This window comes from Manis javanica, chromosome 3 (genome assembly GCF_040802235.1).
Source record: "Manis javanica isolate MJ-LG chromosome 3, MJ_LKY, whole genome shotgun sequence".
Lineage (NCBI taxonomy): Eukaryota > Metazoa > Chordata > Mammalia > Pholidota > Manidae > Manis > Manis javanica.
In genome coordinates this window covers 60062394-60087965 of record NC_133158.1, presented here as the reverse complement: position 1 = coordinate 60087965, position 25572 = coordinate 60062394, and the positions used below count along the sequence as shown (strand labels likewise).

At 32.0% G+C, this 25572-nt stretch overlaps 1 protein-coding gene across 11 annotated transcripts in view; it reads left to right on the top strand.

Moving 5' to 3' along the window:
- Positions 1 to 25572, top strand: part of STXBP5L (syntaxin binding protein 5L) — a 415289-nt gene that overhangs the window by 269909 nt on the left and 119808 nt on the right. For all 11 annotated transcript variants that reach the window (XM_073231573.1, XM_037013174.2, XM_073231576.1 and 8 more), the window contains exons 15-18: positions 9241 to 9281; positions 12820 to 13037; positions 14742 to 14914; positions 17781 to 17906. In XM_073231573.1, the coding sequence (XP_073087674.1) occupies positions 9241 to 9281; positions 12820 to 13037; positions 14742 to 14914; positions 17781 to 17906 (558 nt within the window). The remainder of the gene's footprint in view (positions 1 to 9240; positions 9282 to 12819; positions 13038 to 14741; positions 14915 to 17780; positions 17907 to 25572) is intronic.

The following is a 25572-nucleotide window of genomic DNA, read 5'->3' as shown; positions in this document are numbered from 1 at the left end:
ACAAGGTTCCGTGACTATTTAATGGGATAAATAATCTCATCAATAAATGGTGCTGGGAAAACTGGATATCCACATGCAGAAAGAATAAAGTTGGACCTCCTAACTCATACCATATACAAAAATTAACTCAGATATGATTAAAGACTTAAATTGACAGCTAAAACTATAAAACTCAAGAAAACAAAGGGGTAATCTCTCATGACCTTGATTGTGGCAATGATTTCTTAGATTTTACAACAAAAGCATAACAACAACAAAAACTTGGTAAGGTAGTCTTCTATCATCAGGTGAAAAGATAATCCTTTAAAATTTTTCATGTCATATATTTGATAAGGTGTAGTATTCAGAATGTATAAAGAACTCTTAGCTCAACAACAAGAACTTTTTTTTAAGTGGGGAAAGGACTTGTATATACTTTTTCAAAAAAAAAGATATCCAAAGAAGTTCAACATTATTAGTCACTGGGGAAATGAAAATCAAAACCACAATGATATGTACTATTTCATACCAATCAAGATGTCTAAGAAAAATGTTAAGGAAAATAAGTGTTTACAAAGATATGAAGAAATTGGAACTATATACATTGTGGGTAGGAATGTGAAATGGTTCGGCTGATGTAGAAACTGATTTGGAAGTTCCTCAAAAAACTAAACAGAATTACCATGTGACCCAGCACTTCCATTTTTAGGTATATACCCAAAATAATTGCAAGTAGGTGTTTAAACAAAACATTGTACATGAATGTTCACAGCCGAACTATTCACAGTGGCCAAAGGGTGGAAGCAATCCAAATGTCCATCAACTGATTGATAAACAGAATATATAACCACACAATGAATGCTGTTGTGTCATAAAGACAATTTGGGGCATTGATACATTATGTAACATGAAAGAACTTTGAAAACACACTATGTAAAAGAAAAAAGTTAAACATAAAAGTCTACATATTGAATGATTCCACTTATATGAAATCTCAGAACCAGAAAATCCTTAGAGTAAGTGGGTTAGTGATAAAGGTAGAGTAGAACAGGGGGAATGATGTGGAATGTATATTGAGTTTCCTTGTGGAGTGAACTATTCTGGAACTTCATTAAGGCAAAACATCGCGAATGTAACAAATTCCACTAGTTGTAGACTTTGATACTATTTAAAAGGGTTAATTTTATGTCCTGTAAAATTTGCCACTATAAGAAAAGGCTCAAAATAAGTGAGAACAAATAGAAAAGGACTCACATTGAGAGGGAAAAACCAAATACGATAATAGAAACAATATATCAATAATTACATTAAATATATTTGGATTGAAATGCTCCCACTGAAATTAAATTTGGAATTTTGTATTGAAAGTAATTCAACTCTATGCTGTTTAATAATGCCTTTCCAATAATATGGGTCAGAAAGATTCATGATAAATGGATTATAAAAAATACTAACAAAAAGATATTTGGTGAAGCCAAAGTAAGATCAGGTAAACCAAGGCATACAAAGAAAAATGGAAGTATGACCTGAAGGAAAAAGATAAACCAACAAAATATATCCTTGAACAACTATAATAACAGGTCTACTAAACAAAGGCTTAAGAAAAAGTCTGAAAGATGCTCAAAAACTAAAAGAAGATATGTAGGAGGTCAATAAAAAGATATATGAACAAAATGGAAATATCAATAAGCATATAGAAAACCTAAAAGTAAACCAAAAAATAAACTCTAGAACTGAAGTGTACAATAATTAGAGTGAATAATTCACTAGAGCAATCTAAAGGCAGAAATGAGCCATCAGAAGAAAGAGCCAGTGCACTTGATGATAGGAAAATGGAAATTATTGAATCCAAGGAACAGAAAGAAAAAAGACTGAAGTAGATAGTAAACAGCTTGAGGGACTTGTGGATACCATAAACAAATCTACATATGTGTTGTCGAAGTTATAGAGGAAAAAGAGAGAGAAAGGGGTTGAGAGATTGCTTGAAGAAATAATGGCTAAGAACTTCCTGAGTTTGAAAAGATGTGATTATAAGCCTCCGAAAAGCTCAACAAAGTCCCAGGTATGCTGAACTCAAAGATATCCACACTGAGAATCAAATAAACTGTCAAAAGGCAAGTAAAACAGAATCTTGAAAGCAGCTAGAGAAGTGATTCATCACATACCAGGAATCCTCAATAATAGCAGATTTCTCATCAGCAACATTGGAAGCCAGAAGGCAATGGGCAGATAAATTCAAAGTGATAAAAGAAGAAAACTGTCAACCAAGAATCATATATCCAGTAGAGAAACAAAAGCTGACAGATTTTATTGCCACTAGACATGCCCTGCAGGAAATACTAAAGGGAATCCTGCAGTTTCAATGAAAGGATACTAGACAACAATTTAAAGTCATATGAAGAAATAAAGATTTCAGAAAAAATTAAAATAACACTTTATGGCCAAAATATTCCCAGAGATAAAGTAGATCACTTCATTACAATGAATATTTCCAGTTTACAAGGAAGATACAATTTTCAATTTGTATGTACTCAGTAATATGGCTTCAAAATATGTAAAGCAAAAATCGACAGAAATATAAAGAAAAATTGACAAAACAAAAATTGTAGTTGGACAGATACCTTTTTAAAAAATTTAATAAAATAAATTGGGAGAAGATATTTGTAACATATATAACCACCAAAATTCTGTATGCACAATATATAAATAATTTCAATAAGAAGAAGGCAACAAATCCAATTGAAAAAGACCTGAACAGACCTTTCACAGAAAACTTGCATGGCTTCACCTCATTAATTAGGGAAATGCAAATTAGCACCATAATATGATACCATTTCACATTTAACACATTAACAGGAAATTTAGAAGCTTGTCAGTAATTAAGTGTTAAAAAGGATATGGATCAATTATAATTCTTTCATACTGCAAATGGGGGTGTAAAATTGTAAATTTGTAACAGTTTGGCATTATCTTGTAAATTTGAAGAATTTCATACCGTAAGATGCACCAATTCCACTCATTTATGAAGAACAAAAGATATGTACAAGATACTTTGTACCTGTATTATCTGTAATAAAAAGGAAAGGAAAGAGAAAAGACAAAGACACAACCCAATTGCCCAACACATATTGTAGTATAATCACATAGCAGACTATTATATGTGTGTCAGTGAAGAATGAAATACAACTATAAGCAATATGAATTTGATAAATATGATATTAAAAACAAAGTTCCTTAAATTTATATACATGTTATAATTATTATAAGGCTTTAAAAAGAAGCAAAAGTAAATAATATATAGTTTATACATATATATATATATAATGTGAGAATAAAATAAATAAATATTCAGGATAGTGGTTGCTTCTAGGAACAAAGGAGGTAGGGAGATGGAATCAAAAGCACAATACACACACATGTACATACATACAATGGAATATTATTAAGCCATATAATAGAATAAAATCTGTGGACATAGAGGGCATTATTTTAAGTGAAATAAGCAAACACCATATGATCTCACGTATATGTGGAATTTGAAACAAAAAAACAAAAAAACCGAGCTCATAGATACATAGAACAGATTGGTGTTTGCCAGAGACAGGGGTGGGAAGTGGGAGAAATATGTGAAGGGAGTAAAAGAGTACAAACTTCCAATTTTAAAGTAAGTCATGGGGATGTAATGTACAGCATAGTAAATACAGTGAATAATACTATATTTCACATTTGAAGATTACAAAGAGTAGATCTTTAAAGTTGCAAGAATAAACTCTGTTAACTAGACTTATTGTGATCTTTTCACAAGATATGCAAATATCAAATCATCATGTTGCACACCTGAAATTAATATAATGTATGTTAGTTATACCTCAGCTAACAAAAGAAGAAGGACACATATGTAGATACAAGTTACTAATGTTCTTTGGTTGAATTGTTCACAGGATGTCAATATACTTCTATTCTATATATTAACTCTATATTATATATTCTTTGCAGACCAAATATTGCATATCTTCAAAAATATGCAAAATGAAAGAAATAGACACAAAAGAGTAAATACTGTGTGGGTTACACTTACATGAAAATTTGAAGAAAAAAGAAATTGAGATAGGCAGAGAGATGGCTACTGGGGATGGGATAGAGGGTTGCATACTGGTGTTATATAACTTTCTGGAGTGTTCTATATGTTCTAAAACTGGATTATGCTGTCAGTGGGACAACTATATAATTTACTAAGGATTATTAAACTACATTTATAATGGGTGAATTTTATGGTAAGAGTATCATAACTCTGTTAACAAAATAAAACCATTCAATCAGTGACTGCCACCCTCAAGAAAAAATGAAGTGACTATATATATGTCTATTTAGGGGCTCTCTATATTCTATTGATATATATGTCTATTTTTCTTCACCAATACAGTAACTTCACAGTCTCTTTAGAATGAGATTTAAAGATAGATAATTTGGGTCCTCAAACTTTTTTTTATTTTTCAAAATTGCTTTGGGTATTCTAGTTCCTTTACCTTTCCATATAAATTTTAGAATAAATATATTGGTTTCTACAAAAAAACATTTTGGCATATTTCAATTGAGATGACATTGAATCTACACATCATTTGAGGAGAAGTGACATCAAGTAAGTCTTACAATTTAAGAATATACTATATCTGTCCATTATCTACTTCTCTGATTTCACTTAGTATCTTGTAGTTTTCAGCATAATCTTGCACAAATTGTTGATATATAAGACTTTGATGTTTTTGTTGCTATTATAAATGGTAATGTTTTATAATTTCAGTTTCCAAATGTTAATTGCTATTACAGAGAAATACAATTGATTTTTGTATATTGACTGTATCTTACAGTTGTGTTAAACTCATATATAGGTTCTAGGTTTCTTTTTGTAGATTATTTGGGATTACATATATAACAAATAATGTGATCCACAAATAGAAATTTATTTCTTCCTTTTCAATCCTTATTCCTTTTCATTTTCTTCCCTGTTACAGTAGTTGTCTTCCAATTTAATGTTGAATAAGAATGGAGAGAGTGACAATATTCAAAAATCAGTCAACATCATACACCATATCAACAAAAAGGACAAAAATTACATGATCATCTCAGTAGATGCTAAAAAAGCATTTGACAAAATTCAACATCCATTCATGATAAAAACTCTTAATAAAGTGGGTATAGAGGGTACATACATCAACATAATAAAGACCATACATGACAAACCCACAGCCAACATCATACTTAACAGCAAAAAGCTGAAAGCTTTTCCTCTAAGATTGGGAAAAAGACAAGGATGCTCTCTCTCACCACTTTTATTCAACTTAGTAATGAAGGTCCTAGCCATGGCAAGCAGACAACACAAAGAAATAACAGACATCCAAACTACTAAGGAAGAAGTTAAATTATCACTGTTTGTAGATGACATGATATTATACATTGAAAACCCTAAATGCACCACCAAAAATCTATTAGAACTAATAACTGAATTCAGCAAAGTTGCAGGATAGAAAACTAAAACACAGAAATCTGTTGCATTCCTATATACTAAAAACAAATCAGAAAGAGAAATCAGAAAAACAATTCCATGTACAGTTGCATCAAAAAGAATAAAATACCTAGGAATAAACCTAACCAAGGAGGTAAAAAACCTATACTCTCAAAACTACAAGACACTCATGAGAGATATTAAAGAAGACGCCAATAAATGGAAGTACATCCCATGCTCATGGATAGGAAGAATTAATATTGCCAAAATGACCACCCTGACTAAAGCACTCTACAGATTCAATGCAATCCCTATCAAAATACCAACAGCATTCTTCAGTGAACTGAACAAATAGTACTAAAATCCATATGGAACCACAAAAGACCCTGAGAAGCCAAAGGAACCCTGAAAAGGAAGAACAAAGCTGGGGGTATTAGACTCCCTAACTTCAAGCTCTACTACAAAGCCACAGTAATCAGAACAATTTGGTACTGTCACAAAAACAGACCCATAGTCCAATGGAACACAATAGAGAGCCCAGATATAAACCCACACATATATGGCCAATTAATATATGATAAAGGAGCCATGGATATACAATGGGGAAAAGATAGCCTCTTCAGCACTGTTACTGGGAAAATTGGACAGCTTCATGTAAGAGAATGAAACTGGATTATTGTCTAATTCCATACACAAAAGTAAACTTGAAATAGATCAAAGGCCTGAATATAAGTCATGAAACCATAAAACTCACGGAAAAAAACATAGGCAAAAATCTCTTGAATATAAATATGAGCAACTTCTTCCATAGCACATCTCCTCAGGCAAGGGAAACAAAATAAAAAATGAACAAGTGGGACTACAGCTAACTAAAAAGCTTCCATACAGGAAAGGACACCATCAGCAGAAAAAATTGTCATCCTACAGTATGGTAGAATATATTTGTAAACAACTTACCCAGTAAGGGGTTAGCATCCAAAATACATAAAAGAGTTCACATGCTTCAACACCTAAAAACAAATAACCCAATTAAAAAATGGGTGAAGGATCTGAGCAAGACACTTCTCCAAAGAAGAAATTCATATGGCCAACAGGCACGTGAAAATATGCTCCATATTACTAATCATCAGGGAAATGCAAATGAAAAACACAATGAGATATCACCTCACGCCAGGTAGAATGGATGGCCACTATTCAAAAGACAAGTTAACAACAAATGCTGGCGAGGATGCAGAGAAAGGAGAACCCTCCTACTCTGTTGGTGGGAATGTAAATTAGTTCAACCATTGTGGAAAGCAATATGGAGGTTCCTCAAAAAGCTAAAAATAGAAATACCGTTTGACCCAGTAATTCCACTTCTAGGAACTTACCCAAAGAAAACAAGATCCCTGATTTGAAAAGACACTTGCACCCCTATGTTTATTGCTGCACTATTTACAATAGCCAAGATATGGAAGCAATCAAAGTGTCCATCCATAGATCAATGGATAAAGAAGAGGTGGTACAGATGCATAATGGAATATTATTCAGCCATGAAAAGAAAGGAATCTTACCATTTGCAACAACATGAATGGAGCTAGAGGGTATTATGCTCAGTAAAATAGCCAGGCAGAGAAAGACAAGTCCAAATGAGTTCACTCATTTGTGGAGTTAAAAACAAAGCAAAACAGAAAGAACAAAACAGCAGCAGACTCACAGACTCTGAGAAGTTACTAGTGGTTACCAAAGGCGAGGGGATGGAGAGGATGGGTATGGAAGAAGAAGGAGATTAAGGGGCACTATAATTTGCAGTCAATATAGGTAAGTCATGGAGAAGGCAGTACAGCACAGAGAAGACAAGTAATGACTCTATAGCATTTTACTTTGCTCATCGACAGTGACTGCAATGGGGGGGGTGATGAGGACTTGATAATGTGGTGAATGTTGAAACTACAATGTTGTTCATGTGAAACCTTCATAAGATTGTGTGTCAATGATACTTAATTAAAAAAAAAGAATGGAGAGAAAGTGAACATTTTTTGCTCTCTTCGTGGTATCAGGGGGAAATCTCTTTCCCCATTATGTATGGTAGACAACATCTGTAGGTTCTTCCCAGATGTCATTTATCAGGTTGAAGTTTCCTCTGTTTCTAGTTTAAGATTTTTTTTCACGAGTAGATGGTGGGTTTTTGTCAAATGATTTTTTCTTCAGTTATTGAGATGATCATACAGTTTTTCTTCTGTCAATATGATGAATTACATTATAGTGACTGACTTTTTAAATGTTTTACTGGCCTTATATTCCTGGCATAAACTCCACTTAGTCATGATGTATTGTCCTTTCAATATGTTATTTGATTTGATTTGCTAACATTTTGTTGGCAATTTTTACACCTATGTTTGAGGGATAATGGTTTGTAATTATCTTGTAAAGTTTTTTTCCTGGCTTTTGTGTCAGGATAAAACTGACCTCATAAAATGTGTTGGGAAATATTCCTATAGAGTTCTTATGGAGTTGACATGGTATTACCAAATAATGACATAACTCTAGATAGGTTTAAGGATTCACTTCTTGTACTGTAAAGCTTAACTTTAATTTCAGTATGATAATTATGTCAAATTACTTTAATGTAATCAAAATCAAGTCATGTATCTTTTTTGTTGAGTGTAAAGACTTTTGTATAAAAATATATCAATTTTCCACAGAGCAGTCTTCATTACTCTCTATTTACATAAAGACTTCCTACAGTAAATTCTAAGTAATTTTTGTTCCTTTTAATTTTTTTAAATTTTTTTATTAAGGTATCATTGATATACAATCTTATGCTCAGGTTTCATATGAGCAACATTGTGGTTACTACATTCCCCCTATTATCAAGTCCCCACCACATACCCCATTACAGTCACTATCCATCAGCATAGTAAGATGCTATATAGAGTCGCTACTTACCTTCTCTGTGCTATACTTCCTTCCCTGTGTCCCCCCTATATTATGTGTGCTAATCATAATGCCCCTTAATCCCCTTCTCCCTCCATCCCCACCCACCCTCCCAAACCTCTTCCCTTTGGTAACTGCTAGTCCCTTCTTGTATTCTGTGAGCCTGCTGCTGTTTTGTTCCTTCAGTTTTTCTTTGTTGTTATATTACACAATGAGTGAAATTATTTAGTACTGTCTTTCTCTACCTGGCTTATTTCATTGAGCATAATACCCTCTACCTCCATTCATGTTGTTGCAAATAGTAGGGTTTGTTTTCTTCTTAATAATATTCCACTGTGTATCTGTACCACCTCTTCTTTATCCATTCATCTATTGATGGACATTTAGGTTGCTTCCATATCTTGGCTATTGTAAATAGTCCTGCGATAAACATAGGGGCGCATATGTCTTTTTGAATCTGGGATCTTGTTTTCTTTGGGCAAATTCCTAGGAGTGGAATTACTGGGTCAAATGGCATTTCTACTTTTAGCTTTTGGAGGAACCTCTATATTGCTTTCCACAATGGTTGAACTAATTTACATACAGTGTAGGAGGTTTCCCCTTTCTCCACATCCTCACCAGCATTTATTGTTTCTTGTCTTTGGATGTTGCTTTTGTTCCTTTTTAAATTTAGATTTTAGTGTATTGTTTAAAAATAAACTATGGGTTTGAGCTTAGAAATGGCTTAACATACATTAGTTTTCAATGGAATGGTTGATCACATTTTAATAACTCAAGTTTTTATACATTTAGCATAATTATTATTATTGTACTTTTATAATGCTAATTTATTTCTCATCTAGTCATGCTGATGGATCAATAAAGTTTTGGGATGCTTCTGCAAGTAAGTTTAAAATTTCTCCTTCAATAACAGAAAACACTTAGCTAATACACAGAGCCATTCACCACTTTTTTTTGGACAGTTAACATTTCAGATATATTTTTAACTTACATATGTGGATGTGTTACAAAAGTCCATTTCCTATATTAGATCAGTTTAAAGTACTACTCTCTCTACTTTTCTTCTGTAATATAAACGGGCCTGAAATAATTCTTTGTCAGTATCCCATTATATTTGCAAAAGGTACAGTACATTGAATAAGTACCAAACTTTGTCAGATTAGCTCTACTCAAGGAATTTCCTTCACCTCCTAGCTCTGTGGTCTCAGAAAAGTGCTTTTATCTCACTATTCACTTTTTTCCCTACTTGTCTACCAAGCCCTGTGTGAGTCAAAAGAAATTATTTGATAAATACAGATTTTATTTTTAAATTCTTGAGAACTATATAATTTAAGGAATAAATAAGGTACTCTGCTCAATATTGAAGGGCATGCAAAAATAAATTTAAGACGATTATGTCTATACATACCTTCAAAGAACTTATAGTCACTATAATAGCTAAAGGAAACTATAAGGTAAACAATGTAAGAACTTTAAATGTAGTACAACCCAAATTCCATTTGTCATCAGAGCTATGGGGGATATAGTTGAATCAGATAGATCCAGGAAGGATATTTTGATGGGATAACATTTAATGGGGTTTTTTGGAAAATAGTTAAGATTTTTTTACTCAGCAATATGAGAAGAAGAATAACAGCAATGACTCTGGTTTCAGAGGATAAGTAACCAACAAGATGTAGGTAACTTTTGCAAATAAGGAGTATGAGAGAGTTGTAGAGATTTGGATTCTATAGTAACACCAGGAAATTCCAAGTAAAAATGTCTAGCAGGTAGGGAGAACAGTCAAGAATGGAAACTAAGAAGAAGAAATATAAAGGTGATATTTGAAGCTGTAGAAGTAAAGGGCTTCTGAGGAGGACTAATAAACAGAAAAGCAGAGGAAAGAAGGTTGAATATTGATACTCTTACCCTGCAAGCTAGAGTCCTTCAGCAATGGAGCAAACCATCAGCAAGGGAAAATGATTAAAGATTTCAAGCCATGAATTCTGAGCCTGCTTTCTTACCTCACAATAAGAAGTAATTGCTTTGGGAAATTCAAAGGACAACAGATTTTCTTCTGGTTAATCTTTTCATGTAAATCTTGAGTTTTTCCAGGAGCACAATTAATTGTATAGTGATGTCATTGCTTATTTCTTACCACCTCAAAGTCACTCCTTAGCTTCCAAAACATGAGAGGACACTTAACACTCTAATGATTAAAGCACATGACACCCATAAGCATGTATGATAATATTCTAAGAAATTTTTAAATTAATATATTTTATCACATTCAGAATATATGCACAGGTTTGCAGCATGTTTAATATTTTTACTATTATTGATTGTAAGGTCACAGCTCCAATTTAACAGATGTCATTGAAGAAATATCGGTTTGCCAATTTTATGGAATGCTGTCCAGTACAGGAAGTGAGGTTATACTGAATTTGAATGATTGAGTTTATGTATTATGTGTATTAGTTTTTAATCACTAATAAACAATTTAATAGCTTTAAAAAATACCATATATTACCTCAGAATTTCTGTGTCCCAGGAATCTGGATACAGCTGAGATGTTTTCTTTGCTTAGGTTCTTCTGAGACTGCAGCCAATGTGTTGGCTAGGCCTGCAGTTTCATCTGAGTCTGAGTTCTCTTCCAGGCTCATGTGGTTTTTGGCAAAATTCATTTTCTCACAGCTTCTGAACTCATAGTGACTTTTCTCTTCAAGGCCAGCAAGGAAATGTTTCTCTAACTTCAGGGAGGGCCTCAGTCCCTCTTTTAGCCTGCTCATCTGATGATGTCAGGCCCATTAAGGATAATCTATGTTGATTAACTCAAAATCAGCTAAGTAGGGGCCTTAACTGTGGCCACAAGTATCATTTTACCATTGCTTAGTCACATAAAATAATCATGGAAATAATACCTCATCAGACCTGACAAGCCTATAATGTCTAATACAATGCCTTGCCCATTTAAAGAATTATATTAGTTCAACATAATTTCAGGTTTACAGAAAAATTGCAAAAAAAAAAAAGTGCTATGAAGTATTGCAAAGCCTTTAGCTAGATTTTCCAAACATCAACATATACTACATTCGTTCCATCCCTCCCTCCGTCCTTTTTTTAAGGAAAGTTTTTTATAATTATAACTGACCCTTTCCTCACATAGAGCCACACAGAAAAGATTCTTTCTAAAAGAATCTTTTTTACTCCTCCCTCTCCTTATTCTTTCTCTCTCCCTTCTATGTATTTACACACACACATATATCTATACATAAATATGTACATGCATATAACTTTTTGTAACCATTTGAAAGTAAATTGCAGTCATAATGCTCCTCTAACGTTACATGCCCGTAAAATACTCGTGTGTATTTCCTACAAACAAGGCATTCTTTTACATAATCAAATTATAGTTATCAATATCAGAAGATTGATAGTGATACAATACTATTACCTAACCTCCAGATCTTACTCAGGTTTGCCAAATTTCCCATTAATCATTTATCTCATTTAATTATATCATTTGAGTTTTCTTTAACATGGAATCATTCCTGAGTCTTTATTTCATGAAATTGGCATCTTTGAGGAACTCAGGCAAGTTATTTTGTAGAATGTCCTTCAATTTGTATTTAACTGATATTTCTCTTGATTAGGTTCAGATTCTGTGTTTTGGCAGGAACTCCCAGATTTTTAGAACTTTCCCCAAGTAAAGTTTGTAGAATCTTTCCTACATTTTTACATTTTCTACATTCTACATTTGTAGAATCAGAGCTTTTTAATAGGGGAGTTATTATCAGGGTCTAGATGGATAAAGTATTCCCTCAAGTAAATATTCCTGAAAACAATTCACAAACTTGAAATTTAAAAACAATTATAACTGCCCTTTTCCTAACATAGAGCTGCTCAGAAAAGATTCTAAAATAATTATACATAATTGGACTCTCAATATTACCAGCCGATAAATTACAAATGTTTCTCACCTGAGGAAGTGTCTAGAAATTTGCTGAGAGAAGAAAACTTTGTAAGAATAGCATCAACATCTCATCTAGCAATCAAAGAGGAAGCTTGTGTTTTTGAGGGGTCTCCCTTAGGAGAGAATTAGTTTCAGTATTTCCATTGTAAAGTTTTTGAGCCTAGGGTTTTCATCAGTAAATGAGGATAAAAATATGGGATTTTTCTGAGACTCACTTAAGCAATGCATACAAAGGGCCTACATATTCTTTAGTATGGTATATGTTCAGTAAATGTTTATGTTTTTCCATGTAGACTCCATCCAGCTAAACTGCTGGTATGATAGCAAGACATTAAATGCTTATTAGTTAAAATGTAATTTGTCTACTTAGGTTTTTCTTTTGTGGTTTAATAAATATATTGAAAAAGCTTCAACAACATCTAAGAATTAAGTTCAAATTAGAAGATAACTATGCTTCAATATCCTATAGTAACTCTGCAGATGCTGTACAAGCTTAAAACTTCAAAAGTGTTTGAAAAACAGAAAGTAGGAGAAGGAAAACAAACATGTGAAATTGTAGAGGAAGATCCATATGCCATTCAGATGATTTACTGGTGTCCAGAGAGCAGAATATTCTGTGTATCAGGAGTCTCTGCATATGTCATAATTTATAAATTCAGCAGGCATGAAATTACAACAGAAATAGTGGTAAGTCACTTAAAATTTAACTTTCACATGTAGAGTTATTAAAATAAATAAATTATAATAGACTTATACTAGTGCTTAGTATGGTTTTAAGACATCAAAGGTGCAGTATATGGCCAGCAGTCCAGTTCATAGAATTTTTCATTTTTCTTGTTACTTAGTATAACATACTAAAAATTAGTTTGGCTTAAATGACAAAATCAGTTCTCTATAAAAATTTAATATTATTAAATAGGATGGATTATGTCTATAGATTTTATACAGTTATTGACTGTTTTATCAATGTCAAATTAATGAAGGTTTTATTGTATATCTTCATTAAATATTTAAGTTTGTCTTTTCTTGTCAATTACCATAAATGCTTCATCAACTATAGTAAGATTATTTGTTATGATTTTCTATATAGCAACATTTTTTATATGATGGAAATAATTATGGATCTGCTTTACCTAATCTTAATTTTTAAACTAATGAAATACAGATGCTCTCATAGGATAAATTAAATATAAATTAAGGCACCTGTAATCTGCCTTCTCTACACAGTCCATTTAACCACTTTATCAGAAAATAAAGACTATCTCCTAAAGACTTATATATAACTCATTTTACTTCAACAGCTAAAATTAAGTAGTGCCCTTTTAAAGTATCTTAGTTAAAATCCCAGGCTTTGTAATCAGATAAGCCTAGGTTTTTATTCTGGCTTTACCAGTGAATTCCTATGTGACTGAGGAAATTGCAAGGCTCCATTAGTCAGTATTAGAGACTGCATAAGACTCAATGTCATCACTCATAGAATTTCCTGTGTAAATAAAATGAAAAATAGAAAATCAAACTACAATAATAATACCAATTTCATAGAGTTCTTATGATGATTCTATAACATCATTAATATAGTGTCTAGGTGAGTAAGCACTCCATAACTGGTAAACATTATTGTCATGAGGTTTTTGTAGTTTTAAGATAGTTATGAGAGTCACTTTGTAATATTTATATATTCATCAACCATTACATTTTTTGTAAGTTTGCAACATCAAAAATACTTGTACATTTTAAAGCAAATGTTTGTTTTAAAATCAATTTTAATTAAGCATTGAATGCAGTTGTAAAGTACTTAATTTTAAACAGGGCTTTTGGATCACCTTTTTATTCCAACATAAATTATATACTTTTTCACTAAGCAATTCTAACCAAGCTAATGAAATTAAATAAGAGCAAAGCTAATGAAATAAAAATATGAAATTTATTTTGGAAAATTGTTACATTTTCAAATTCATAATTGAATCAAGGTTTTTTAAACTAAAAAGCCTATACAAATAAAGATTTGTATGCTGTGTGCTGTGTAACACACAAACTATCCACATTCAGTTTAATTTCTTTCATTGGAATAACCATGACCAGTTTCTCCTTTTATTGCGTATGAAATTATAATTTATACCTTTATCTTATGGAATATTAAATACAAACTTTATCTCCACTGATAGGATTTTTATTACAATTCTGAGGAATTAAAAAATATTTTATGCTTTTTGTGTACCAGTGAATATTCCATATTATTCACTATTTAAGTTTGGGGTATCTCAACTTTACTTAAAATTGAAATTGAATTTACTAATCTGAGAAAATAATGTGTAATTACTCCAAAATTACTAGGTATTTTAAATGTGATTATTATTATTACTTCAACTAAAACTTGACTTTTTTTTTAAGTCATTAGAGGTACGACTTCAGTATGATGTTGAAGACATTATTACTCCAGAACCAGAAACAAGTCCTCCATTTCCAGATGTCTCATCTCAGCTTCCTTCTTCAAGGAGTCTTTCTGGGAGCACTAACACTGTGGCTAGTGAAGGAATAACAAAGGACAGTATTCCATGTCTTAAGTAGGTATTGCTACTACATTTTAAAATATTTTTACATATTAATTACATAATTTTGATATTGCATCAAATAAAATCATTCTTCTCCATTATTAAGTTGTGAAATGATCTACAGTGAGGAATACCCTTTGAATATTCATGAAAGGGCATGTCTTTTCTTTGATGAAAGGGCACATCATTGTCATCCTTCATTACTAATTAATATATTTCTTTCCCAGAAGGACCCTAAAGAAAACGTGGCTATGGTAGAATGGGAAAAAGTTTGGCAGGGCAGCAACTTAACTACTTCCTTGGTATTTCCCAACTGAAAAAAGTATGTTTGGGGACTATCTTAAACCTTCTTAGAATAAAAAAAAAAAAACCAAATTTACTTTCTACTACAAGGAGACTGTTTTACAAAGAAAGGGTTTCTCTCATCATTGTCAGGATAATGCATAATATTTCTTTCTTTTCAACTGATGCTGTTTGGTAATAAGCTATGTTTTCTTGGTATATCTAAACAAAGTTTAGTATCACAATCAAAATTTAAATTTAAGCTCATAGTAAAATTTATCTTTTTAATTAGTTTTTTATAATAGGGTATACAAGAATGAAGCTTCCTTAAATTACTACTTACTGTTTCTACATAGATCAAATGTTTCTAGTATTAGCTGGTTGGAGAATCAAGCCTATGCAAGGAATTCCTCTGAGCTTCATATGAAAATATCTGAATCTGCTACTTAATGAACTTTAGACAAAAAGTTTCTTCATTTCTAGTGAAGACACTTATTTTAAAGATAAGATTTCAGGAGCAAAATCAGTTTACCATACAATCAGCAGTTGCTGTACTTTTATAATCATTAATTTTCTCCCAGAAAATTTTCTTGTGAAAAAGAGGAAATATAAGCAGGGAATACTGGGAGGGAAATCTACAAAGAGTAAACATCATCACAAAATTTTAGCAAATGAAAACTTTCATAATGTTATAATTTTACATATTTAACTTCCCCATATTATCCCTTTGCTTCATTTAATAGACTTCTATTAAAATGAAAACCAGAAAGAGAACAAAAAGTTCAAAAGAGCTCAAGAAAGCATTATAGATTGATTTGTCTATTAACTAAGAAGATCCATCATTAAAGTCTGGATCCTCCATATGTTTTTCTATAAAATATTTTCAGACCTTAATATTCTGGGACCTAAATATTTTTCTATAAAATTTTAAAATGTAAAAGATAGGGATATGAGAGAAAAATCAACAAATGAAATCTAAAAAATCTGGTAGTGGAGATTAAGCAATATAAAATGTTGAAGCACTTAAGTTGACTTGAAAAGTAATAGAGACAATGTTAAGGATAATCAACAGAATCAAAAGGAAAAACCAGTATAATCCTATACTATGTGTATAAACTCTAAAGACTAAGTGATCTAAGTATATTTTTCTGTGAATTACATTATATTACAAGTGATTCCTGAATTGCATTCCATGCTTTGCTAAATTATATGTTGCCATCCATCCCTAAATTACTTTCATTTGCTGGATTTAGGTTCCCATATATACTAGCTGATAAGTATTTCAACCAACCAACTCTTCATTTTTGGTAATCTGACAATCATTCAAATTTTTTTTTTCCTTTTGTGCTTCCTAGGGTGTAAAGTGGGTGCTCATCATAGGTCCCATTAAGAGGATGAGATTTGAACAAAAAGTACATGAGAGAGTTAGCTGAAAAACACCTGGTGAAAGAATATTCCAGGCAAAATGAACTGCTAGAGCAAAGGTCTTAAAGTACCTGGCACATAAGGAAGTTAGTGAGCTGCAGCAAAGGTAGCAAGGTGGGTGGCATTGGGGAGGATAGTAGTAGATGAAGTCAGATAGGCAATAAGGACCAATTACAGGCTATTGTAAGAAACCTAGATTTTATTCCTAATTACATGTGGAGTCATTAGGTTTTGAACAGAGAAGTGATATACTCAGACTTAAATTTTAAATTGATTACTTTGGTGACTATGTTGAAAATAGGATTTGGGGATGGAAGAGAAGGGTCGAAGCAAGGAGATCACTAAGGAGGCTATTGCGCCTAAATAGAGATAATGTTAAGGGCTGGCAGATTCAGCAAATAAAAATACAGGATACCCATTTAAATTTGAATTTCAGATAATGAACAGTTTTTAGTATCAATATATCCCAAATATTGCATGGTACATAGTTATAGCAAAAAAGCCCTCCTATTTATTGTTTATTTGAAATTCAGATTTAAAAGAATAACCTGTGTCAACTGTAACTAGGATGGTAGCAATACAGAAGTGAAAAGTGGTCAGATTCTGGATATGTTGAAGGCAGTACCAGCAGCATTTGATAATTGACCGAATGTGAAGTAGGAGAAGGATATTAGTCAAGAATAACTTTAAAGTTTTTTAACTGAATAATTGGAAGGATAATAGAGAAGGCTGCAAGTGAAACAAATTTAGAGGAAATGAGCAGGAATTCAGGTTTGGGATATATTTAACTATTAAACTGGGTGGTAGATTAATGGTCATTCTTTTTATTGTTATGCATTTTAACATATATATATATATAACAAATATTATGTAAGATAATAATAAAAATAATTTTAAAAATGATCCTCAAAAGAAAATTAAGGATGTGAGGAAGACCAGCTGAAGTTTTGGGCCTGGCTAACTTAAATGCTACTTAAAGAAAAACTAAGCAATCTCAAATTTCTTGGTGTGTACTGAGAAAGCTAGAAGATTCTGTCTACCTGCCAGCTACCTTTAACTGCCTAGTGTTACATATTCCTGGAAGAAGAGTCTATGTAAATTCTGAAGAAAAGCCTGAACCTACTTGTTTAAACTGTATATAATAGGAGAACTTTTCCTTTTTTTTTTCTAGTGTTAAGACACGACCAATACGAATGCCTCCAGGGTATCAAGCAGAACTTGTTATTCAGTTGGTGTGGGTGGATGGTGAACCTCCCCAACAGATTACCAGTCTTGCTGTGAGCTCAGCATATGGAATGTAAGTACCTAAATGTTCTTTCTAATTTATACTTTTTTTCGAATGTTTGATATATTTAGGTGTTTCTTTCAAAATACTTAAGTCCTAAAAATGGAAAGAAACCTTTACGTAGATTTTTGTTAGATTTAAAATGATATAAGAAAAATAAAGTTTAAATATATACTGGTTATTTGTTCTTTCTTGATGTCAAACTTAGCATAGTATTCCCAGTTTTAATTGTTGTTAGGAGATTTTATTTATACATTATCTATCGTCTTCCTCCCGTGCTTCATTTTTGATACTTTCTTCAAACTTGTCTTTTAGAGTTCACAAATTCTTTCTCAACTGTGTCTAATCTGATGGTAGATCCACCCATGGAGTTCAATTTCAGTTTATTTTTCATTTCTAGACCTTCCATTTGGTTCTTCTTAAAGCATCCTGTTATTTTCCTAAATTATCAATCTTGTACTTCCATAAACATCTTTAATATAGTTACTTTAAGTATTCAGGTGATAACTCCATATATGGTATCCAGTTTATGATTTGTCATGGTGTTTGGTTACAGTATATCATCTTCACGTAACCTAGGTCTGCTTTTATTTTTCATTTCAGTATTCTTTAAATTGAACATTATGTACCATCATATTTATGAGCATTGTAGAGATAATTTGAGGTTCTAAATGATGTTAATATCCTCAAAAAAGTATTACATTTCCTGTGACAGACTAAGAGGCAGTAGAAGACTCAGAATATGATCCAATCAGACTTCCTATTTTTGAAAGTTGGACTGTACTCCTTTAAAAGCTTATTTAATTCTAATTAATCCTTATTCCTAAATTGTAGTCCTCCATAAAAATTATGCCAAATTATGCTCCCACCAGCAATATTGGAGAATGCCTGATTGCTCACAACCTTTTTAACACTGGTATATAACCAGACTTTTAATCCCTGTCATTCTAAGAGGAAGCATGTTATTAGAATATCAGTGGCATTTTCTCATATCTTAAGTGAAATTGAATCTCTTTTCTGTGACATTTTTGTTGATTCTTTGCACATTTTTCTGCAGAGTTGTCAGTCAATCATCCTCTTATAGATTTGTGAAAACTGTTGTAATTTTCAGATAGTTTCCCTGCTTTTGTTTGCTTTATGATGTTGTTTGGGATGGTTTTTTCTGTGCATATATTTTTAAAAATTTGTCTATGTTTTTCTTTTATGGCTGTGGATTTTATGTCATACTTATAAAAGCCTTCCTCACTTCAAGATAATAAAAAAGTATTCTAGTAAATTCAGTTTCTGTAATATTTTTAAATCTCCAATCTATCTGAAATTTGTTTAGATACAAGGTATGAAATAATGAGAAAACTATATTTCTTTCATGATGATTAAGAGTTATGCCAATACTATTTCCTGAATATTTCATCTTTTCCCTCTAAATTTGGAATAATCTTTTATCAAATAATACATTTAAAAAATATATTTGGCTTTATTTCTATATATCCCAGTCTGCCTCTAAGCTAAGTCTGGTTAAGCTCCAAGAGAACTACTTGAAGCCATTTTAAAGGGAGAACTATCTGAAAAAAGAAATCTTATCTTGTATTCCTAGAGCTTTATAGGGGTAGAGGATGTATGAAAATATAGATTATGGGAATTAGCTCCTTGACTGAATAATTCCTTATAGAAAAACAGGCAGGAACAGCCTATAGGTGAAGGGAGGAGAGGAGGGGAATGTGGGACAGCCAATAATCTCAGTATTTTATATGGCAAGAGTCTATGCTTGTTCTCTAGTCCAAGTAGTTACCATTCAAGAAGGTGAACTCAAACCATTTTCAGGGTTTCCTACTCAAGAGACTGACCTATAAAGGTAAGGATGTTAAATTTAAGAGGATATGAAGATATAGCACCAATTCAGAAGCTGAAGGTTGTTATAATAATTCAGCATATTTCCCCTGTAAAGTAACTGTGAGGGTGATGGTTACCATAGAGCCTCTGAAGAATCTTGTATGGGAAATACAGCTTGAACATCTGCCTCACAGATAGCTTCAACTCCCAGAAAACCCCAGCTCAAGTGACTATCTGTATAAATTCCACCAAGCTTTTAAGAACTATATAATACCAGTGTTACACAAAACCTTTCTGAGAATTATGAAATAAAAGATCATATTCATCTCATTATGGGCCAACATAACTTGATACAAAAACTTCAAAAAGCCATTATAAAAAGTGAAAATTGTTAAGTCCATATCATGCATGAACATAAGTGCAAAAATCCCATCCAAAGTATAAACAATATAGCAATTTAAAAAATTACGTATCATAACCAAATTTGGTTTACAACAGGAATGCAAGGTTTGTTTAAAATTTGAAATGAATCAGTATAATTCATCACATTAACAGAATAAAGTAGAAAACCATATGAGTAAGCCCAGAGATGCAAAAGCAGAAAATTTGATAAAATTCAAAATCTATTCATGATTTTAAAAGAAAAAACTAAAACAAGAAGAAAATTTCCTTAATATCATACATGGCAGCAGATATCATTCATACTTTACAGTAAAACATTGAAAGCTTTACCTCTGAGATGAAAACAAGACAAAGATGGCTCCTGTCATCACTTCTGTTCATACTGTACTAGAGGACCTAGCCAGGGCAATAAACAAAGGAAAATAAAGTTATAAAGAAAAAAAAATGATGATTTTGTATGTAGAACATTTAAATGCTTAGCAGATAAATTAATAAAATTAGAAATTGTGTTTTTAACAAGATTGTTGATATGAAGTCAATGTACAAATATATTTCTATATACTTTAAAAATAGTTAACTAAAATTGTGTAAAATTAAAGATTCCACTTACAATAAAATTAAAATAAAATATCTAGGAATATATCTAATAAAAGGTGTTCAAGATCTCTACACAGAAAGCTATAAAATTTAAGATAAATTAAGGAACCCAAATCATGGAATGGAAAATTCAATAATAAGGATGTCAGTTTTTCACAAATTGATCTATAGATTTGCCACAATACTAATATAAATTTCAACAGATTTTCTTGCTGTTTAAAGCTGGTTTTAAAATTTATAGTGAAATGCAAAGTACCACAATTACCTAAGACAGTATTGAAGAAAAAACAGAAGACTTGCTCTACTGGAAAACAAGTCCTATTAAATAAAGCTATATTAATCATGACAGTGATTTACTGACACAAGATAGATAAAAAGACCAATGAATACAATAAAGAGCCAAGAAATAGATCCAGGCATATATAGCAGAACAGTGAGGGAAATGACAGGTTTTACTACAGATAATACAAATAAATACTACAAAATCAATAGAATTATTATATAGCAAAAATGAAATTTGACTCTTCTATCCCACTACACACAGATTTTAGAAGACATTATAGGAAATATCTTCATAACAACCACATTAAGGAAATATTACTTCAAAGGACTCAAAAACTATTAACTATAAAGGAAAACATTAAGACCTTCTTGGGGGGAAAAGGAACCATTAAGAGAGTGAAATGTGAGGACAGAAAAGAGATATTTGGACTAATTGTATCTGACAATGGGCTCATAGCTAGAGTATAAAGAATCTCATGTATCATCAATAATACCAACAAATCAAGCAAAGAAAGTATGGAAGAAATTTGAACATGTCACAAAAGATATCTAAATGACATATTTTCATATACTTATGAAAGGTACCCAGCCCCATTAGTAATGTTGGTAATGTTTGCAAATATACTGGGTAGCAGGAACTCCCATACTCTGCTGCTAAGAGGGCAAATTGGTGAATCTACTTTATAAATTTGTTAGCTCCATTTCAGCATATGTGTGTATGTATGCAAACCCTGCAACCGAAAAGTTTCATTTCTAGATACATAGATATCTAGAAAGATACATTTCTAGATACATACCCAATGAATGCAAGCACGTGTATGCCAAAAGGAGCATTATATGCAATGGCAGTATTGTATTTGTAATGGTCCAAAACTATCAAATTTCCATCAGAGTAGACAATAAATTGTAGCATATTAATTGAATTCTACATCAGTGAGAATCAGTGAATAGTTATATGCAACATTATATATGAAGCCAAACATCTATTAAGAACAAGCAAAACTGATTTTTGGTACAGGTAGTCAGATTTTGGTGTAGGAGGGGGGAGTAATAATAGGGTGGAACATAAGACAGCAGCTGGTAATATACTATTTATTGATGTAATGGTAGTTATGTGAAGTAGTTCACTTTGTGATAATTCACTGAAGCATACAATTATGTGAACTTTTATTTATGTATATTATACTTGAATAAAAAATATAAACTTTTTCAAATAACTGAGTGATTTTAGTTCCAGATATTTATCCCATAAATATACTCAATATTTGAGTGAAATCAGATTACATGCAAATATTGTGAAGTCATTCATAGCTTCTTATGAATTTATACTGAACAATTACCAAAGTATATTATAAAGTTTAAAAAGTCAAAAGTTAGGATATTATTTGCACTATGCACATTTATCTGTAATATGTATAAACATCCAGAATACATTTTTTAAGTTTCTAGAAATTGATAAAAAAAATAACCCAATGAAAATAAGCAATGAATATTAACAGGCAATTCACAGAAGAAATACAAATGGTAAGTTAACTTAATTCTGACATGCTTAAAGCTTCTTAATTTCACTAGTAACAAGGAAAAATAAAAACAAAATAACAGAATAGCAATTTCTGCACATTCTATAGGCAATTTCATAACTTTTTTCTGTTAACAAGAGTATGATGAAATGGATTCTCTCATGTACATATATCTTACAAAATAAAACTAAGCATATATTTTGACCCTGAAATTCTAATCTTAGTGAAATTTTGACAACTTCTAGAGACTCATTATGCACAAAGTTTATAGAAAGGATGTTCCTTGTAATATTTTCTATATGTAATAGAAAAATATTTGGAACCTATATAAATGTCCATAGAATACAATGCAATAGTTAAAAGAAAACAAGGGAATATCTCTTAGACATATTTTGAAAACAAGAAAGTTATGGAACAAATACATGCTTGTTAAAATGTAGAAAGAGGGCAAGAAGGGTATAAACAAAACTGTTAATGGCAGTGATCTCTGAAAACGGTTGACATACAGTGGGTTGATTAAAGGGGTCTTCTTTTTTATATTTATTTGAATTTTTAAAAGTAAATGTATTTTTAAAATTTTTAACACTTAAAAAAATAAACAAGAAAAAAATTAGCACTGTGCCTCCAAAAACTGGGAATTTGGGGTGTGAGTTGTTGAGACACATCAGATACCAAAACTGGCTAGAAAACCTTTGATCTTTTAAAATAATCACTCCCTAGAACTCAGGGTGAAAAATTCGTACCCTTGTTTAGTTTATGTTCTAGTCAAGGTATATAATGATGGAGGTATGTACTATACTGTGACTTGAAAGTTGTTTATTTTTTTTTAGTATTTCATAATTTATATTGTCAAATCATTGTGTTGTACACCTAAAATGAACATAATATTGTATATCAACTCGGTGAAAAAATTTTTTTAATTTTTTTTATTTTGGTATCATTAACATACAATTAGATGAACAACACTGTGGTTACTAGATTCCCCCCACTATCAAGTTCCCACCACATACCCCATTACAGTCACTGCCCATCAGCATAGTAAGATGCTATAGAGTCACTACTTGTCTTCTCTGTACTATACAGCCTTTGCCATACCACCCCCCCAACACACATTGTGTGTGCTAATTGTAATTCCCCTTATTCCCCTTATCCCTCCCTTCCCATCCATCCTCCCTAGTCCCTTTCCCTTTGGTAACTGTTAGTCCATTCTTGGGTTCTGTGAGTCGGCTGCTGTTTTGTTCCTTCAGTTTTTTCTTTGTTCTTATACTCCACATATGAGTGAAATCATTTGATACTTGTCTTTCTCTGGCTGGCTTATTTCACTGAGCATAAGACCCTCTAGCTCCATCCATGTTGTTGCAAATGGTAGAATTTGTTTTCTTCTTATGGCTGAATAATATTCCATTGTGTATATGTACAACATCTTTTTTATCCATTCATCTACTGATGGACACTTAAGTTGTTTCCATTTCTTGGCTGTTGTAAATAGTGCTGTGATAAACATAGAGGTGCAGATGTCTTTTTCAAACGGGGCTCATGCATTCTTAGGGTAAATTCCTAGGAGTGGAATTCCTGGGTCAAATGGTATTTCTATTTTGAGTTTTTTAAGGAACCTCCGTGCTGCTTTCCACAATGGTGGAACTAATTTACATTCTGATGTGCTGTGTAGGAGAGTTCCCTTTTCTCCACATCCTCACCAACATTTGTTGTTGTTTTTCTTTTGGATGGTGGTGATCCTTACTGGTATGAGGTGATATTCTCATTGTGGTTTTAATTTACATTTGTCTGATGATTAGTGATGTGGAGCATCTTTTCATGTGCCTGTTAGCCATCTGAATTTCTTCTTTGGAGAAGTGTCTGTTCAGATCCTCTGCCCATTTTTTAATTGGATTATTTGTTTTTTGTTTGTTGAGGTATGTGAGCTCTTTGTATATTTTGGTTGTGAACCACTTATCAGATATGTCTTTTATGAATATATTCTCCCATACTATATATTCCTTTTTGTTCTACTGATGGTGTACTTTGCTGTACAGAAGCTTTTTAGTTTGATATAGTCCCACTTGTTCATTTTTGCTTTTGTTTCCCTAGACCATGGAGATATGTCCATGAAGTTGTTTGTGTTTGTAGAGAGTGTTGCCTATGATTTCTTCTAAGAGTTTTATAGTTTCATGACTTAAATTCAGGTCTTTGATCCATTTCAAATTTATTTTCGTGTATGGCATTAGACAATGATCCAGTTTCATTCTCTTACAGGTAGCTGTCCAGTTTTGGCAACACCAGCTGTTGAAGAGGCTGTCATTTCCCCCATTGTATATCTATGGCTCCTTTATCATAGATTAATTGACCATATATGCTTAGATTAATATCTGGACTCTCTTTTCTGTTCCACTGGTCTGTGGGTCTGTTCTGGTGCCAGTACTAAATTGTCTTCATTACTGTGGCTTTGTAGTAGAGTTTGAAGTTGGGAAACAAGATCCTCCTGTTTTATTTTTCCTTCTCAGGATTGCTTTGGCTATTCAGTGTCTTTTGTGGTTCCATATGTATTTTAGAATTATTTGGTCTAGTTCATTGAAGAATGCTGTTGGTATTTTGATAGGAATTGCATTGAATCTGTAGATTGCTTTAGGCAGGATGGCTGTTTTGACTAACAATTCTTCCTACCCAAGAACATGGGATGAATTTCCATTTATTAGTGTCCTCTTTAATTTCTCTTAAGAGTGTCTTGTAGTTTTCAGAGTATAGGTCTTTCACTTCCATGGTTACGTTTATTCCTAGGTATTTTATTGTTTTTAATGCAATTGTGAATGGTATTGTTTTCATGATTTCTCTTCCTGCTAGTTCATCGTTAGTGTACAGGAATGCAACAGATTTCTCTGTATTAATTTTGTATCCTACAACTGCTGAATTCAGATATTAGTTCTAATAGTTTTAGAGTGGATTCTTTAGGGATTTTTATGTACAGTATCATGTCATCTGCAAACATTGACAGTTTGGCTTCTTCCTTACCAATCTGGATGCCCTTTTATTTCTTTGTGTTGTCTGATTGC